Genomic DNA, 15020 nt, shown 5'->3' with positions numbered 1-15020 from the left:
CCTCGCGCGCGCGTCTCCTCGCGGGAGATCGACAATTTGCGCGCTCCCGCGTGGCTCGCACGCTTTACTATCCCTAAGAAAAATAAGGGACTCCTCGTAGCCTGAGATAAAGTGTCAAGAGAAAATATCTTCGGAATGTGTCGCCGCTCACTTCGCGACTTTGTCGCTCCTCGGTCACTCTTTCCGGTGCATAAGAAGACGACTTGAAGTAAGTCTAAAACTACGTAAAACTACGCATAAACGCATTATCATTGTTGTGCCTAGTCTTTGTGGGACACTTCGAGGCAGACTTGTTCTCCCATCTTTGGAGTTATACCGCCTACGAGACACATAACTTAGTAGTTCTCAGCTCGAGTCACACGGCGGAGCCTAAACCGGTTTCTTAAGCATTAAGGAACTGGGAGTATTGCTTCTTCCCCCTGGATGGAATGCTAGTCCATCTAATTCACAAGTTGTTTTTCCTTGTTAGATGAGGGTATCAGCAGAAGTAAAGATGATTTTGTCAACACACCCAGGACAAAGAACAGAGCAGCAGTTAGCCAAGGTTGGTAATACTTTCCCGGCCCCCTTGAGTCCTGATTCACTCAACGCGTTAACTATTTGTGTTTGCTATTAGTGGCCTCTTGTGAACTAAGCTTCCAAAATGCCTTTTTGCTCACACTGCGAGGTACCTAAGGACCTCAGTTACACGAGCGATTGTTTGCTTGCATGAGCAACGCGGTCTCTTCAAAACCTGTCATATTGCCAGTGCACGACGACGTTTCAAGAAGCCACCCTCAACGGCGAAGCGACAGAAAAACATCGACAAATTCAGTTCGTTGAATTTTTTGCGACAAATTGCGAGTTTGTCTTTGCCTGCACAAGAGGAGCAAGCCTTAAGTAAACCATGCAAAATTATAACAAGGCTGCATGGCACTGCGGCAAAAGGCAAGTCTCTTCAGCGACAGGGCTACAATGAAAGAAAATAATGGTCCCTAAAATGTTCGATGCGTATATGTGTGTCGTATTTGTTGTTGTTTTTATTTTAATATAGTACATTCTGAATAAGTATATGACCGAAGCTAGTGAGCTCTACAACTTATTAAAATGTAATCTTAACTGAGAACAATCCTGTGTTTTGTTGTTGTTGTTGTTTGTTTGTTTATTTATTTATTTATTTATTTATTTATTTATTTATTTATTTATTTATTTATTTATTTATTTATTTATTTATTTATTTATTTATTCATTTATTTATTTTTTGTTTCCCAGGTGCAGTTTTCCCTGCGATCTATTCGCTCGTTTGCCGAGTATCCGCAGAGAATTCAACAGAAACTGGTTAAAGTTGGTTGGTTTGAAACGTGCGTTTTTTTCAAATTCTCTCTTTCTTTGCATGATGAATTAAGGCCGTCATCAAACTTAAATTGCTGTCACAAAGTTAATGACTATACGATCCCAAAGTGGAACAAACCAATAAGAAGTGAAAGTTTCAACAATCTTCTTCCATTGTAAAGTTTCTCGGTTCCAGCAAAATCGCGAAAACTCCAACTGCCACGAAAATGTGGGCAATTGTTATGTCATGAAAATTGCTATCTACATGTTCAAATGTTGATTTATTCTCTTGAGTTCAAAGGGTTTGTTTGTTATATTTTCCCTCCTTCACAGACACCAAACCAAGAGAGCAATCTTAAGACAAGGGCATATACCGCAGGCCTTCTATTTCGTTCTCTCGGGCTCAGGTAAGTACAATCGACTTTCGGTCGAAAGATTCGAGGGTCGATGAATCGAGACTAGCCGAGGTTGGCTCTGCATTGTGCCAGCTGTTTCCTTTGGGAAGAAAATTTTCTCCACATTTTCCATCTTTTTAAAAGAGTTAATTATATCAGAGGCACCCAACGGTTCATTTCGTTGCGGATATCTGTTCGGAAGGGCTAAATTGCCTCAGAAATTCGGATTTGTTCGTAAAAAAAAATCTGCAGTTTTCTTCGGCAAAATGTCAGCCCATAATTTCGTAACATTGAAAAACTAATTTCTTTCGTTTTCGAAGGGGCAAATATGTAATTAAAAATGCGAAAAAAAGGTCAGCTAGCAGTTTCGTAAGATCAGTAACAGCTGGTAAATTCGGGGAACAAAATTCCGTCTCCTAAAACTTTCTGCAACTTAAATTTTCAGCTACGGCTACCGAAGAGATCACACTGTATTAGCTTACACAAATATGTCTTCAGAAGGCCACAAAATGATCTAGGAACACAGGAGACAATATTTGAAGTATTTTCCTTGAACATTAATTCTCGTTGGTGTCCTTGATTAAATGGGGCCGCCTAAAATATGCTTTTTTTTATTTTCATCAAGACGGGAGTAGCAAGCTTGCGTAAAAAGGAACTTGAGCAATATTTTCGGCCCAACACGGACCAAAGGCTAGTCCAAATAACATATTTACATGATTTAAGTAAACTCCCTCGACCACTCAGACTCTGAAGGCCAAGGAAAATGACAACGACGCAATACGTTGGTTCACTGTTGTCTTTTCAGCTGTTGTGACCGTTATGGAAGAGCACGAGAATTTCGCAAGAACAGTAGCATTTTTACGCCGTGGAGATAGCTTCGGGGTGAGTACTTTTAGAAAAAGCTAAACAGCAGACGCGAGGTATAATATTTACAGCGTTTCAGGAACCCATTTTTTCGCTTTAACCCTTCTGTAGGTGTATATTTCAACCATTTTAGAAGTTTTCTGTTATTTTTATGAGTGTTTTTAGGGTTTTCGTACGCTTTGAATTATGGGCAATTGTACCAGTTGCCATCTTTTTCAGTACAGTTGCGGGTGTGTTGATCTCACTCACTCTTTCTTCTTTATCATCTTTTATCAACTAGGAGTTGGCCATTCTTCACGACACTCAGCGCCAGTCCACTGTCATCTCACGCGAACCAATCGAACTGTTGGTCATTTCCAAAGAGGTAAAATGCCACATTAATTATCAGTCGCTCGAAGAAGCGTCTTTGATAGCCTTTCTATCACTTACTGATAATTTAAACTGTTGCTTACTAATCGTCAGGCTTATGTAGGGGAAGGGGTATGAGGTGGTACCCGTTTTAATAAGCTATTATATTATACAGTCAGTGTACCTGAGGCCCAAGGGTGCTGCCGTTAAGCTGTGATCCTCTGAAATGGAACATGGATATTGCCATGTTGGTAAAATCATGAGTAAATGTCTTCCCTTCTTACCTAAAAAAAAAAAAAAAGAAACAGAAGGACTTTAGGGGATAATTTTGAATTGGGGAACTCTTGCCAAAGACAGGTCAGCCTGGAGGGGAGCGGTGAAAGATGGTATGGCCTTGATACTTTTGAGGAAACACTCACATCCAACACACAAAAGAAGAGAAGGAGAAGAAAGATGAAACAGCAAGAGGGGCGTAAAGACGGACTGTCATTCAAGAATTGGCCTTTTCAGCCACAGCAGAAGATGCTTCCAGCGCGCAATTCCATAGTCTTACAAGACCGATAGATGCCAATGAATGAATGAAAATTCGTCATTCGGTCTATCGATACGGCTCGGTCGGATTGCGAACTCTGGGCTACGCATCCCAACCCAAAATAGAGGACTTACCCCCGGGGTCGCATATTTATCCAACCGGGATCTAAGCAACCAGTTACATCCAATCGCTTTGCTCCCGGTCGCTAGATCGAGCACTGGAACGAACTCCCCCTACCCCACCCCCAAGAAACCGGGAGGGATACAGGTTTGCTGTAATCAAATAAGCTATCATGCAACCAAAGCCACGTTATTCCCAGTCTTCACTCTAAAGCCGCGGCCACACGAGCGATTTTTTGCTCGCGCAGGTGACGCGATTTTTTCAAATTTTGTCGCGTCGCCAGCACGAGATGAAAATCGCACGTGTAGCCACCCTCGAACTTGCGACGCGACAGGTGAAAAAATCGCAAGGAAAAAGTCGCCAGAATTGAAATTTTCGCGACAAAATCGTAGAGATAGCGCCTGTGTAGCCACCCTGCAACTAAGCCTCGTCATCTGCAATTTAGCTCGGGAAACGCCGGGATATCAACGACTGAAATTTCCGTCAGAAGTTGATGGTAAAATCCTTGTTCCTTTCTCTTTGCGAGCCACGGACGGACCCACGTTGACCTTTTCTTAATTTTCCTCTTCCTTCGTTTGCTTTTTATCGTCAAGAAGAATGCAAATAGGCGATAAAACAATATCCTCGTCCTAAAGGGCCGTCCGCCATGTCTGTTTATAGCGCCAGGTCTCTTAAAGTATGCGATTCACGCGGCTTTCAATTTGTCACCAAACTCGCTAGAATTTGTCACTCGTGTAGCCACCCTCTCGAGCAAGCGACGCGACAAAATTTGAAAAAAATCGCATCACCTGCGCGAGCAAAAAATCGCTCGTGTGGCCGCGGCTTAAGATATACACATGAAGGGAATTTTTTTGTCTCAAAGGGGCAGTATCACGGAAGATCGATGAGAGATATCATGAGTTTTGGCCAAAATTCAATAAATTTAAACTTTGAACACTGTGTTAATTAATTTCTCAATCGCTAATTTAAAGAAATATTAATACTGATTCTAAGATGAAAGGTTGAACCAAAATATAGTACAACCAGCGATTTTTGATGCGTTACAACAGCGAAATTTGAAAACGTCCGCCAGACGTTTTCAAATTTAAACCCCTCTCTATCTTGGTCATCTGCCGGCGAAAATATCCTTAGATAGTTTTTTTTGCATTCTGATAGTCTTTTAATGGAATTTTGTCATTATATCTTGGCTGCAATCAACCCAATAGCGTCTTTCCGATTTTCGATGTGCTACTGAAAATAGCGTGATACCGTCCCTTTAAAAAAGGCTTAAACCCTTCAGAAATAACAGTAATTACATAACTTATTTAGCGTGCATGTGATTGACAAAGTTAAAGTAGTCTTTAAAATTTTTTATCAAGACTATTTTGTTTACTTTTACAAAGGACTTTGTCGACATCTTCATGTTGGCAGGAGGAATCAAGAATATAAATGATCCTGATCATCAAAAGTTCATCCAGTAAGACAATTTTATTTTCATTGTGATTTCGATAAAGTTTCGTTCTTCAGCCTGATGCATGCATGTACAGATTAAATGTGTTTTCACCAAAAACACTCCAGCTGCTAATCTCGCGTTCAAAACACTCGCTCACTCACATTTCTACCCTTGCCTGTCGAGGGAACTTTATTTATACACGGTTTTCAGTTCGAACGTTCCAACGATTGTATCACATCTAATGGCACACGGCTAGCCTCGCCCTTTGATGACATTTGATTACTACAGAGATTACAACCTTTGGTTACATATTTCCCTCAAAGCCGTTTTCAGATCAAAGTCATAATTAAGATGCCAGCCATTAGATAGGTGAACGATACTTTTGATAACTTTCCAGTTCTGTCAGACTTGACTCTGCAGCCTCAAGCTTAAAGGTCCTTTAAGTGACACATCTTTGGCTAAAGAATACATATTTGATTCCGATCTGATGCTTATTTGGTATTTGATGCGACTAAAATGCAGCATAAGATTAGGTCTTGTTGTAAGCGCTCCCCTACCCCCGTGACAATTCAGTCGATCAGTCGGTCGGTTGGTTATCCTCTTTTCTGTTGTACCTAGTATTTTTTTTTTCTGTTTCTTTCAGCAATATCGATTTCTTGAGGGGATGGCCTGTAGAGCTCATGGCAACTAACCCAAAGAAATGTCTTTTTCATTTTTTCAGGTAAGGAATCAATTTGCTCGCATACGTATCTAAAGAAACAAACAAAACACTAAATAACTGGCGTACAATTCTTTCCTTTAATCCCCTTTGGTTTCCTTTCTTTTCCTTTTTACAGGAGTGGCTCTGTTCTTGTGAGAGACAGCAATCACTCGGACTGGATTTACATCATAAAATCGGTATTTACAACATCAGTAATACATCGCTTCTTCTACTGCAAGTTTCCACTTATTAGTTTTTTGGGGGTTTTTTTGCACTTCGATTGCGAAAACGTTCGAGCGTGATCAATCAAAACAGTTTAAGCGTGCACCATTAAAGAGTACCTTTTCAAAAGAACTAAAATGACAACTCGTTTGAGAACTAACTCGAGTTTGTGCATACCTACGTTTGACTCGCAGCAACTCTCTAAAAAAAAACAGTTAAGTTTTCTTTTCTTACCTCCACTGGTATGATTTCAAAATTATGGAACAAAATTAGAAATTGTTTTTTCGGAAATAAAAGTATATATCGCCCAACGTGGGGCTCGAACCCACGACCCTGAGATTAAGAGTCTCATGCTCTACCGACTGAGCTAGCCGGGCGTTCGCTACTTATTGTGAAGATATATTGTGAGATCAAACTAAGGGGTAATTTGAAATAGAACAAGTTCAGTATCGCTATTTGCTAGAATTTCTTCTTACCCAAAAATGGATTGACGTCGTCATCGTTACTTATCATATCGTGACCTCAACCCTTTTCTTCAATGTTTTCCATTCTATTTTTAAATTTCGGACCTCAATTAGGTGCAGTTCGATTCAGTAAGAAAACATTCTCACGTGATCAGCTAAATTAGATTCATTTTTCACCACTGGGAAACAGTATTTTCTTGATGGAATAAAAACTGACAAGACCTTTGTGAACCAACTGAAGTTGAGGCATACCTCCGTTTGGTTCATAGACCGTCTTTGCTAAAACAAATAATAAAGTCTCTTTCTGATTTTCTTTGAACTCAAAATTATAAAGAGGTGCTCGGATACAAAATACGTACGCCCAACGTGGGGCTCGAACCCACGACCCTGAGATTAAGAGTCTCATGCTCTACCGACTGAGCTAGCCGGGCGTTTGCTGGAACTTTGTAGAAACATTTGTGAGATTAATTTTTGACCATTTCAGTCCCGCTTGCAAATTTTGCCACATTTTTCTCTAAAAATGACTATTTTTTAAAATTTAATTGTCATATTTCAATAAATTTAACTTATAAATTTTAATGAATTTAATAATATTTAAAAATTTATCAATTTTAATAAATAATTAAAGTTTAATAAATTTCGAAAAAATTGTTATTCCTCAGGGAAGTTGTCAGGTTTTAAAGAGGTTAAGAGAAGTGAAAAGTTGTCTCACTCAGCACAACGACAGGGTTGTGGGATTCGAAAATGGTACAGTAACTCTTTCTTTTCAATTTCATTTAGTCTTAGGATGAAACATTTCTTTACCAACTGCATTCATTCTTTCTGTCCACAGTAAAAAGCCAGGTTCCAAAGGCCTCATCACGTGACAGACTAGAGCGAGTAAGGGCCAAACTGTCAGTTGTGACGCTTCTATTACCCAAGGTGCACCTCAGGCCGGGCCTGATTACGCAAGAAAGTGATACTGACGATGATTCTGGAAACGAGACAAAAAACATGGATGGTTCAATCATTAATAAAGTAGCCGCTGCTCAAAAATTATTTGCGACGCCTGAAAGACCAAATAGCCCGAACATGACCCGCTCTTCCGAAGGGGCTTCGGTAAGGTTCGCTGATTTTCAGACTCCTTCGCCACCGATCGGGAGACGAAGCGGTGTCGTCAGCGCCCCGCGAAGATCAGTGGTAATGAATACGAATGAGAACTCAAAGAATCTTAAGAACTTGACGGATTCGAGGAGAAGGCTTTCGAGTGAACCGGGATTGATTAGTTCCTACCAAGATTCGGGTGACGACAGCGAGCATGCGCAGTCGAGAAAAGCGTCGAGTTCTGATCTTCCCAGGCGACTGAGTAGACGACTAACCCCGGATGAAAGAGAAAGAAGCAACAGCAAGCCACCGCTACCGACTCTTGAAGAGGAGACCAATCCTTCATCGGTAATTGTTTGAACACTAAACTGACTAATTCTAAGGAAACTTTTGAACACAGAGAACCACACAACCCAAGAATAAACCACACTTTTTGTTGCCATATCTCTAATTATAGGGATAGATATGATGAACGTGAAAGTGACTTGACGTGTAAATAACTAAACTGACAGCGCATGCGTGGTTGGCAGTACGGCAAAAAAGGCACCGATAGGTCAATTTTTGGAACTGTTCTTCTTGGCTTTGGAGATTAGAATTTTTGCGGGAATTAAAATATATGCAAAAAATCTTCATTTCTTTCTTTCAATGTTAAGCTAGCGTTTAAGATTTTATTTACGGCAAGAACGTTTCAAATACAGATAACCACTTTTGGGAATAAACGGGGGACATTTAAAGACCGTGATAAACGGCCCGTAAAACGCAATCTGAAAAATGTTACTCCCTTCAGAGTACTGTCAAGCAAAACTTGCACCAGAAGCCAAGTGATGAATCATTTTTCAAAGTCTTTCAGAGTTAAAGAGGAAAAACAAAGATAAGTTGAAAGATACGTTAAAACGATTTTCAGTTGAGTGTTGTAAACCAAGTAATCACTCTAGCCAATCACAGTAAATGTAAACAACGCAACGAGCCAATCAGTACTCGAAGAGCGGGGAAACGCGTGCCAGCAAATCACGTTTGTTTTTACTGACTTCTCATCGGTTAAGGAAGTGAGGCGAATTTTTGTAGCCAATCACAAAGTGTAGTAAAGCAAAACTAGAGCAAAGAAGACTAAACGCGACTTACTTTCGATAATCAGTTGGAAACCACGCTTAAGTTAATTTATTTAATGCTAAATTCAAGTCGAGTAAGTTGATGTTATAATAATTCGAGTCAGTTTGTTAGTTTTTGACAATTTTCTGATGACTTCCGTTTCATCGTTTAATTTTCTCATGCTATCACTGGAAAGATCTATCATTTCAAAGGAACAAAGTCGTTTACCTATTGTAACGGTGTAAAAGTATTCAGTGGTATCTTCAAACTACAACCAAAAAAATTAAAATTCTGATTTCTCTCTTTAGACCATGTCAACTCCACCGCGACCTCGATTCAGTTCTTTGCGAGCAGACGCTATTGACGACCAGAGGCCTATGTCGGAATCATACTTTCGCCCCAAGCCCCACTCACAGAATTCAGTCAGGCGGATCAGCAGAGTGAAAAAGAAATCTACAGTGACCTCTCCTGAAGCCGGTCAGTGGTTATACTCTTCGTCAAAACAGTTTTTTGTAGGTAGCGAAAGGATTGCTATCAGTATGGAATTCCAGTAAGACAATACCTTTCTGGAACCTCCATTTTCATTGATCCGTTGTAGGCCTAAAGTCATTGTTATGACCTGTTACCAGTGGAGAACAATTAATTCCCTAGGCGTCTTTAAAACAAATGAGGTATCAATGAATGGTTTTCTGTAGAGGATTTACGCACTGCAATCTTGTAAACAGTTAAGGGAGCGTACGGTGCCTCCGTTTGTCATTGTGCGTACGGTTCTGCGCATCCGGCTTGGGATGGTCCGAGAAACTCGATTTTGTTTTTGTTTTGTTTGTTTGTTTGGTTCTTTTTGTTGTTGTTGTTTTTGTTTTTTGTTAAGGACATTACCTATTAATACAAAGGTATTTCAGTGCAGGTTTTATGACTATGCGGCTAAAGCAGACCTATCAGCGAGTTCTTGGTCTGCAAAAAGAAAATTTGGGAACCACACATTTTACATTTTTCTCCTCATGAGAGGTAGTGGATGAAACTGGACAACCTCTGCGGGAGGGTGGATGGGAGATAAACCCTCGTAAGAACGGGAGCTATTTTGCTTCTACATATTACACACTAATGAGACATGTTATTGCAATACAGAACTGTGCGATTTTGGTAGAATGTACTTTACTTTTAGCAAAAGAAGGAATTCCTGTGCCTCATGATAACTGTTCTCAATGTCGATACTATTTAGTTTGTCTTTTGATATTTCAGAGGACTTATCTGAAGAAGAAAAGAAACTTCCTCTACACAAGATTTCTGTTATTGATGAGGGAGAGCAAAGGCAGGTTAGTTACGCACATCCTGTCACGTTTTGCTTTATAAAATTTGCTGTAAACTACGTTAACTGCGTTGCCAGGTCAAGACAAGGGTTTTACCAACGATGAGGAGAGTGGATCTCAGCCGTGCGTTACTAAGGGTCCCAACTTCACCCTTTTTTTTCCAAAGCTAAAATAATATATAACATTGAAAAATGAGTAGCAGCATAGAAAAGTACCGTTCAGTAGCTTTTATTTCAATCTTCATATTAAGGATTGCAGACACACACTCAAAAGTTAGAACCACATTGCATAATAAACCGCACCATAGGAAAGTACTGCTCAGTAGTTTTCATTTGAATGGTGACACTTTAGGATTTCGTCCATAGACTCAAAAGTTAGAACCAGCTTGTGCAGCACAATAACCAGCATCGCAAGAAAGTACTGCTCTGTCGCTTTCGTTTCAATCTTCATAGTTTAGTATTTCATCCACAGACTCAGTATTACTTAGAACCACCCTTACAAGTTCAAATACAAATCTTCCTTCTAGGGGACATTTCTCTAAAATGGACCCTCATTTATTGCCTAATACATTATCCTGAGGATAATAAACGCAAACCAAACACTTTCAACGAAAAAAATCAAATTTATCTGATACGTTCCGTGCTTATTATCGGTAAGGATAATTTGTTCATTGAGCTAAGTTGTAGGCTGTTGTCTTATTACTCTTTTTACAGACTGAAGTTCGAATCACAGACGCTGATTTACACCCCATGTTTGTTCAAGTCGCTCTTCTTCAAAAAGGAGATTGCTTCGTAAGAATTAATCTAAGTAACTTCTATTTACTTTCTGCGTTACATCTGCGTACGAAAGGGTTAGTTATGTATGCCAGTTCTGAAAGCATTTTTCTCCCGCTTTGCTAACGCACCTGGCCAAACAGAGACGATTGTCAGTACACGCTCGCCCAAACCAAAGTATATTTAAGGTGGCCGAATACAGTTTTTTAGTGCACAGGTGTTAGAAGACGTTATTTGGAAACTATGTATTTCTGGACGCCCAAAATTGGCATGGTGTAAGACTAACTAAGAAGAAATGTATTTTCGTACGTCTTGTTGAGCTAAGTACCGTTTCCATGGCAACGCAGCGAACTATTAAACGTCCATAAATAGTAGGTTTCCTTTATTTTTAGAAAATGTACTCATTAGATTTTTTCCATTTTTTGTATCCAGAAAAACTCACAAAACACTGACACAGTTGCACTATTTTAATGTAATTGTAACAGAGAGATCTCCTGTAAATATTGATTTTGCATTTTAATGTTTTGTGAAGATACCCTCTGTTAGATTTAGGTTTCTCTTTGTAGGCGAGTTATGCTTTTAGGGAACTATTTTCATGCCAAATTTCTCGAAATTCTAATGAGCGGTTCCTTAGAAAACAGTTCATTTCCACGAAAACAACCAGTCGCAATTTTTTGGTGAAATGCGCATGCGTGGCTTTAATTGGGTTTCATGGCAAAGATGAAAAGCATGCAAAAGGTCTTGAAAAATGAATTTTTTTGCTCGGAAAGAAAAGAAAAATAGTCCAGAAACGAGAAACTTAGTTATTTAGGATCAAAACGTAACTTTATTATCCATTTCATGTGAAATTGAGAGATCACTTTATCGACCGCCGTATTTGCGTACCACAACCCTAGCGCGCGCTTAATAGCATCACTAACAGAATCTGTAAAGCGCGCGCAAACTGTGTTCGGCCACCTTAACCAATATTAAAAACTGGCTCCTTGGATATCACAGTTCCAGAGTTTTGATTGGTTTAGCGGCCATGGTATATTTAGCATACCTCAGTGACCGACTATCGTGTAACGCGCAATCTGATTGGCTACACAGGTGCCGTCTATCGATCGATAGACGGCAGTTTGTCAGAGCGCGCGCGATTTAGCATGCATCATTGCACAAATATATCAAAATTTATGAAATAAAAAGATTTTTTGCTTCATAGGTCGATCACTGAGGTATGCTTAAACAATTAGACGGCTCGCTCTCGGTTTCTATCACCTTTGACAGTTGGCTCGGGGCTTCGCCCCTCGCCAACTATCAGCCGATAGAAACCTCGAGCTCGCAGCCATTATACCATGACCCACAAATATGGTTAGAGTACCCGTGAGAGAGAAAAGAAAATTTAACTGACTTAATCAGCAAGATTTAGCGATTTTTTGTGGTTGTTTTGAATAAAACAATTACTCCATTCGCACCTTGTTGGATATCATTTTGTATCCAACGCGTACTCGTGGAACAATTGACGGTTTAACCCTTCGCATACTAACAACGCATATATGCGTCGAAAACACCGTTCTGGCTTCTATGAATTGCTTCTTGTTTAACTTAAGCTACAACGTCATGATAATGTGTGAATGACACCAGCTGATGTATATTTCCATCATCAAACCCAGCAAATCGACTACGCCTCCCGATTTTCGCTGCATATCACCGTTCGTTTGGCAACAAAGTCCTAAATGCCAATTGTTCGGCCAAATAATAACATCAAAAATTACACTTATTTATCGTCAATTTTAATCCAAATAATTTGTTCAAAATTGAAAAGTCTATATTTACAGCAAACCTCAAGGTCAGACCTTGGTATCTGACTGGAAGTTTTCCTCTCAACGCTTTCCGAGGGCTATACTTCAGCCATTTTATCAGACCCAGTCTTGCGTATCTCACGTTGCCTCGTTTACGCCCGAAGAGAATTCTGGGTAATTCAGCCATAGCGCGAGCGTAGAACTCCTGCTCTTTCCATTTCATAGTTTTTTTATAAGTGTCGAGCCACCCAGTACCACCAGCAAAATTTCGAATCCATTGAATATTTTACTACTCCAAACTCGCCCAAATAGCCTTGGCAGGTCCTGGAATCCATCCACAAAACGGCCAGAGAGGCAACTTCACTCGTGGGCCTCCATGTCTGCTACACAGCATGTTTGGCGACTCAGTCAGCATGAAATCACCTCTCACCTCTGTTTTCTTTCAGAGGATTGCCTCTACCCACATTCCAGCTTGATGATGCCAGAATGGGGGTTTCTGCAGAGGAAAATGGCTCGAAAAACACTTATAAAGCGATGATTTTACCAGATTCGTGCTCGTGCACTCGCTCGAAACAAACAACAACCGTCACTTGCATCACGTGACAATTTAGCCTGAGCCCACAGTTTCTTAAGACCGCAGATATTTTTATTTCATCTCCATTTATGGAGAAATTAAGTGGCTCAGACTATTTATTGCCAAAAAGTCATTGAAAAAAATACCACACACCTAGGATTTAAAGGGTTAATAAGAGTTGGCAATACGCCATCGTCTTTAAGGAAGTCGGCGAAAAACAGTGACAAACGTACATTGATCTATGTGCGAAATTGAGCTTCATCAAATGCAGTTGATTGCAGCTGGCACGTATCCTAGGTAACACTACCTTAAGCTAAGTGAGTTTAGTTAGTTTAACCCTCTTTGTTTGTTGAGGGCCATACCTTCTCAATTGATACTCCCCATTGCATGAAACTCATGGAGTATTCGGGACATAACAACGTAGCCTGCTTTAGTTAAGGGAGTTCTAAGAAACCGTATTAAACGATAACTAACAACAAAGTTACCGTTTTATTGTGTTGTCCTACCAATTCTCCTTATTTTTTAGGGTGTGTCCTCTATGGTATTTGACGAACAGCCCAGCTTAAGCTTGGTTAGTACTATGCATGTATACAATAATTAAGCTTAATGCTACTTTTATTTATATAAAGAACATCACTATAAAAGTTTTCGTTCTTCCCATCACCCTGTCTCTCTCGAAGATAGCATGCGTCGGTCGGTAACGAAAAAAAAAAAAAAAAAAAAGAGCGAACATGAGAATATTGACATTAACAAATAAACAATCCCAAACGAGCCTCGATTATATCTTTATGTGACTGCTATTTTGTCATTTTCGCTTCTAAAATGTGATCGAGTGCAGTGGGCACTCTTGGAAATGGCTGATGCCTAAAGGGGAAAGAGTTTACTTATTGAGATTCGTTTAAAATCGATAATATTCAAATACTAACCTTCCTTTGCAAAGTTGTTCGTTTCAGTTGTTTCATCTATTTGTTTTCATTATCTCAACAGGTCAGCAATGGCGCAGAATGTATCATGATTTCCAAGAAGTTTTTCCTCACCCACTGCTCTGACGCATTAAAGAGAAGACTCCTTGTCACGGTAAAACTATTCCTGGCCAGTAATTGGGAGGCCCAGCGATCTAACCGGCCTATGAGTTCCGCCAATTCGCTCTTGGTTTGAGCATTTTCTTTCGTCCAAGACAACGCTGACTTCAAGTTTCGCCATGTTTGGTTTCCATTCTTCCCGCGGCCATATCGCTCCCATCATTCCCTGGGAGACATTAACAAGATGGCGGACACCTGTCTTTGCAAATTTGTTACCTCCTTAACTTTTACAAATCTTAGCAAGAACCCCGGTCATGTTCTCAGTCTGGTTCCGCCATTTACTCTCTGACTTTGTTCGCATTATCGTCATCATTACGGTATCATGAACTTTATTTACCCTCGAATTTATGTAGTAGCACATAGGGGCTAATTTCTTCCAGCAAACTTACTTACAACATTACAAAATAAATAGAAAAAGACAAAAAGTCTTCCCGTCACTTTTTATTTCATTCTTACAGGAAACACCGTACCCCAACGACGAGTCACTACAGAAAAGTCTTCAAGACAAGGTCAACTGGGACGCGTACCGCCGCAAAACGCTGAAAACACTCGTTCGGGAACTGCCAACAAAACAGAGGAGAATGCAAGATATTTTGTTACATAGAAGAACTAAACGGGACATGTCTCTAGGAGAGGACTTGAAAGAAGCCATTAAAAAGATTCATAGGAAAGACGATGACACCTGATGGCGTCATGTCAGATAATCAGCCTCGTCAAGAAGACGAGATCGAGCTTGGTGAAGCGAGCAAGATGAATGAGATATTCCGCGTTCAAGCAAGGAATTCGGCTTGCGGAATCCAATGAGCGACAGTATTTGCAGGCTACAAAGAAAGGAAATGCTTAATTATTTTAATTAATATATGTAAATGACATCCTATTTTTAAATTGACCGAAGAACTGAGATATAACTAATTCGATATTAAACGATATAAAAACTTTA

General features: G+C 39.9%; 3 protein-coding genes and 2 non-coding genes across 6 annotated transcripts in view; 2 read left to right on the top strand and 3 right to left on the bottom strand.

Moving 5' to 3' along the window:
• LOC146458515 (syntaxin-8-like) overlaps positions 1 to 3194 on the bottom strand; it is a 26405-nt gene extending 23211 nt beyond the window's left edge. Inside the window, exon 1 of the mRNA XM_085091055.1 lies at positions 3103 to 3194. Coding sequence (XP_084947181.1) covers positions 3103 to 3179 — 77 coding nt within the window. The 5' untranslated portion in view covers positions 3180 to 3194. The remainder of the gene's footprint in view (positions 1 to 3102) is intronic.
• LOC146458512 (atrial natriuretic peptide receptor 1-like) overlaps positions 1 to 11886 on the top strand; it is a 77805-nt gene extending 65919 nt beyond the window's left edge. The window contains exon 19 of the mRNA XM_085091033.1: positions 11733 to 11886. The gene's annotated coding sequence lies outside the window, so the exon portion shown is untranslated. The remainder of the gene's footprint in view (positions 1 to 11732) is intronic.
• LOC146458511 (uncharacterized) overlaps positions 1 to 15020 on the top strand; it is a 24397-nt gene extending 9377 nt beyond the window's left edge. For both annotated transcript variants that reach the window (XM_085091035.1, XM_085091034.1), the window contains exons 5-20: positions 470 to 544; positions 1252 to 1340; positions 1645 to 1718; positions 2512 to 2588; positions 2851 to 2934; positions 4953 to 5026; positions 5646 to 5723; positions 5839 to 5899; positions 7051 to 7135; positions 7221 to 7819; positions 8869 to 9037; positions 9803 to 9876; positions 10584 to 10661; positions 13525 to 13569; positions 13986 to 14075; positions 14539 to 15020. In XM_085091035.1, coding sequence (XP_084947161.1) covers positions 470 to 544; positions 1252 to 1340; positions 1645 to 1718; positions 2512 to 2588; positions 2851 to 2934; positions 4953 to 5026; positions 5646 to 5723; positions 5839 to 5899; positions 7051 to 7135; positions 7221 to 7819; positions 8869 to 9037; positions 9803 to 9876; positions 10584 to 10661; positions 13525 to 13569; positions 13986 to 14075; positions 14539 to 14766 — 1980 coding nt within the window. In that variant the 3' untranslated portion in view covers positions 14767 to 15020. The remainder of the gene's footprint in view (positions 1 to 469; positions 545 to 1251; positions 1341 to 1644; positions 1719 to 2511; positions 2589 to 2850; positions 2935 to 4952; positions 5027 to 5645; positions 5724 to 5838; positions 5900 to 7050; positions 7136 to 7220; positions 7820 to 8868; positions 9038 to 9802; positions 9877 to 10583; positions 10662 to 13524; positions 13570 to 13985; positions 14076 to 14538) is intronic.
• Trnak-cuu (transfer RNA lysine (anticodon CUU)) lies at positions 6229 to 6301 on the bottom strand. Its single transcript has one exon. It is a non-coding gene; the product is annotated as a tRNA-Lys (tRNA).
• Positions 6747 to 6819, bottom strand: Trnak-cuu (transfer RNA lysine (anticodon CUU)). Its single transcript has one exon. It is a non-coding gene; the product is annotated as a tRNA-Lys (tRNA).

Source organism: Pavona decussata, unplaced genomic scaffold, assembly GCF_977016875.1.
Source record: "Pavona decussata unplaced genomic scaffold, jaPavDecu1.1 SCAFFOLD_233, whole genome shotgun sequence".
Taxonomy (NCBI): Eukaryota; Metazoa; Cnidaria; class Anthozoa; order Scleractinia; family Agariciidae; genus Pavona; species Pavona decussata.
The sequence above is the reverse complement of the archived record's forward strand: the minus strand, read 5'-3'. Positions and strand labels throughout refer to the sequence as shown.